Raw genomic sequence first — 1,970 nt, 5'->3', positions numbered from 1 at the left:
GCGGGGGCATCGCGGGGGGCTGTTCCCCGCTAGCACCCTCGCACGCGTTACAGCCCTGCGCCCGCGCTCTGGCGCGGCCCTGACTCGCAGGCCACTTGCCTTTCGGGCACTGCCCACCTTCTGTTTACGCTGCATTTTTGATGTGAAAAAGGATTTGTTCACCTATGCTCCAGTGCTGGGTGAGGCGCCCCAGAGAGGTCTGCTCGCTGTGGGGCGGCCAGCTACCTACCGCGGGGTGCCCCGGCGCCCCCGCCCCCGCCCCCCCAGTGGGGACCTCCGGGAGGCAGGCTCCACAGAAACCCCTGACTCTGCTTCACCCCGCTGTCGTCGGTGGCCCCCGCTAGGCCCCCCGTGTGGCCCCGAGCCCCGCCGCCTGCGAGGGAGCAGCTCCGCACTGGCCGGCCCGGGGGGCCTGCGCAGGAGGCTGTGTGGTGCTGGCGGACACCCCGGGCCCCAGAGGGCCTGCCAGGGGCTGCGTGGGCTCGGGGGTGGGGCTACCCCCGGAGCTGTGCTGGGCCGTGGCACTGGGGTGTCTCCCCTGTGCGCGGAAGGGCCGGCCGCCCCCCTCGTGCGCACAGGGGGGCTGTGGGCCGCGGCCCTCCCCTCCGCCCTCCGCGCGGCCCTACCATGATGCAGGCGTGGGCCTTGTGGTAGTAGGAGGCGTGCACGCTGTGGAAGCGCTCCTGGCCCGCCGTGTCCCAGAAGTCTGCGAGGTAAGCACAGCCCTGACCGCCTGCGCGGGCGCGGCCGAGCCGGCTGGGCCTGGCCTGTGGGGGCGCGGAGGGCCGGGGCCTCCAGGCCAGCCTGCGCTTCCCACCCCAAGGAGTGGGTGGGTCAGGGCCCACCCCAGGGGGCCGCCCTCCCGCTCTGCTCCCCCAGGGCCTGTGCCGCCCCCGCCCACCCCAGGGGGCCGCCCTCCCGCAATCCTCCCCCAGGGCCTGTGCGCTCACCCACAAGGACAGTCCTGCCGTCCACGGTGGCCGTGTACTTGTACAGGGTCAGGGCGTAGGTGGACAGCTGCTGCGGCTGGCTGGGCTCAGGTCAAGGAGCGGAGGGCGTTGGAGGGGGTGAGGGGGTCCCGGCGTGATGGCCTGGCCTCTTCCTTTGGGAACTCTTGGGGTTTCAGTGGGGTGGCCGCTCCACGGGCAGCTGCCCGGGGAAATCGTGGTGGCTGGCCTGGGCGCCCGTCTGCCCTGCTCTGAGGCCCCCGCGGGGGCGGTGGCCGCAGGGCGCCACCTCTGCCCCAGGACCCTGCTGTCCGAAGCCTGCGTCACCTGAGTGAGTGCGAGCCCGGGTGTCCGCTCCCTGCGGGGCACAGGCCGGGAGGGCCAGGGCGTCCCCCCCGCCAGAGAAGCTGTCAGGCTCAGCCTCCTCGCACCCACACGCAGCGGGCCCACCTGGAGGCCGCTTCCAGCTGCCCCTGGGGCAGGAGGGTCCTGCTGGACACCTGCACACGTCTGCATCCGGAGGTCGTGGCTGTGGAGCCCACGCTCCGTGGTCTGGGCTACGCAACCCCGCCCTCGGGGCCACGGCGGCTCCCCGCCCGCCCCCCAACTGCCTCCTAGCGGGGCAGGCCCGCAGCGGGGTCGGCCCCACCGGCGTGGCCAGAGGCTGCTCACCCCGGCCCTGCCCGGCCGCAGACGGGGCCTGTCGGGCCCTGAAGGATACAACCCGTCCAGGAGAAACCGCTCCATCAGTCTGCGAGGGAACGGGCAAGCTGGTCAGGCGGACCCGCCGGGCCCCTCCGCTCCCCCGGGGTCACAGCCGCGCCTCAGGACCGTGCCCTGGGGCGACCAGTGGCCTGGACAGCTGAGGGGATGGGCACAGGCGGGAACCCCCACACCCTAACCGCGCAGCCAGGAGCGGCACAGGCGGCGCGGTCAGCGCGGCCATTTCGGGAAAGCAGGAAAAGAGCCCCGGGGGCAGGCGCCGAGACCTCACGGGCTGCGTGGGCCAGCACCTGCGGGCGC

The 1,970-nt window shown here is 73.8% G+C and overlaps 1 protein-coding gene across 1 annotated transcript in view; it reads right to left on the bottom strand.

Annotated features, from left to right (window-relative positions):
• Window positions 1-6: 6 nt before the first annotated feature.
• Window positions 7-1,970, bottom strand: part of RABL2B (RAB, member of RAS oncogene family-like 2B) — a 3,903-nt gene continuing 1,939 nt past the window's right edge. The window contains exons 2-4 of the mRNA XM_012734978.1: window positions 1,669-1,698; window positions 951-1,030; window positions 7-706 (exon numbers count right to left, since the gene is read on the bottom strand). Coding sequence (XP_012590432.1) covers window positions 495-706; window positions 951-1,030; window positions 1,669-1,698 — 322 coding nt within the window. The 3' untranslated portion in view covers window positions 7-494. The remainder of the gene's footprint in view (window positions 707-950; window positions 1,031-1,668; window positions 1,699-1,970) is intronic.

This window comes from Condylura cristata, unplaced genomic scaffold (genome assembly GCF_000260355.1).
Source record: "Condylura cristata isolate star-nosed mole 26May11 unplaced genomic scaffold, ConCri1.0 scaffold00004, whole genome shotgun sequence".
Classification (NCBI taxonomy): Eukaryota; Metazoa; Chordata; class Mammalia; order Eulipotyphla; family Talpidae; genus Condylura; species Condylura cristata.
The sequence above is the reverse complement of the archived record's forward strand: the minus strand, read 5'-3'. Positions and strand labels throughout refer to the sequence as shown.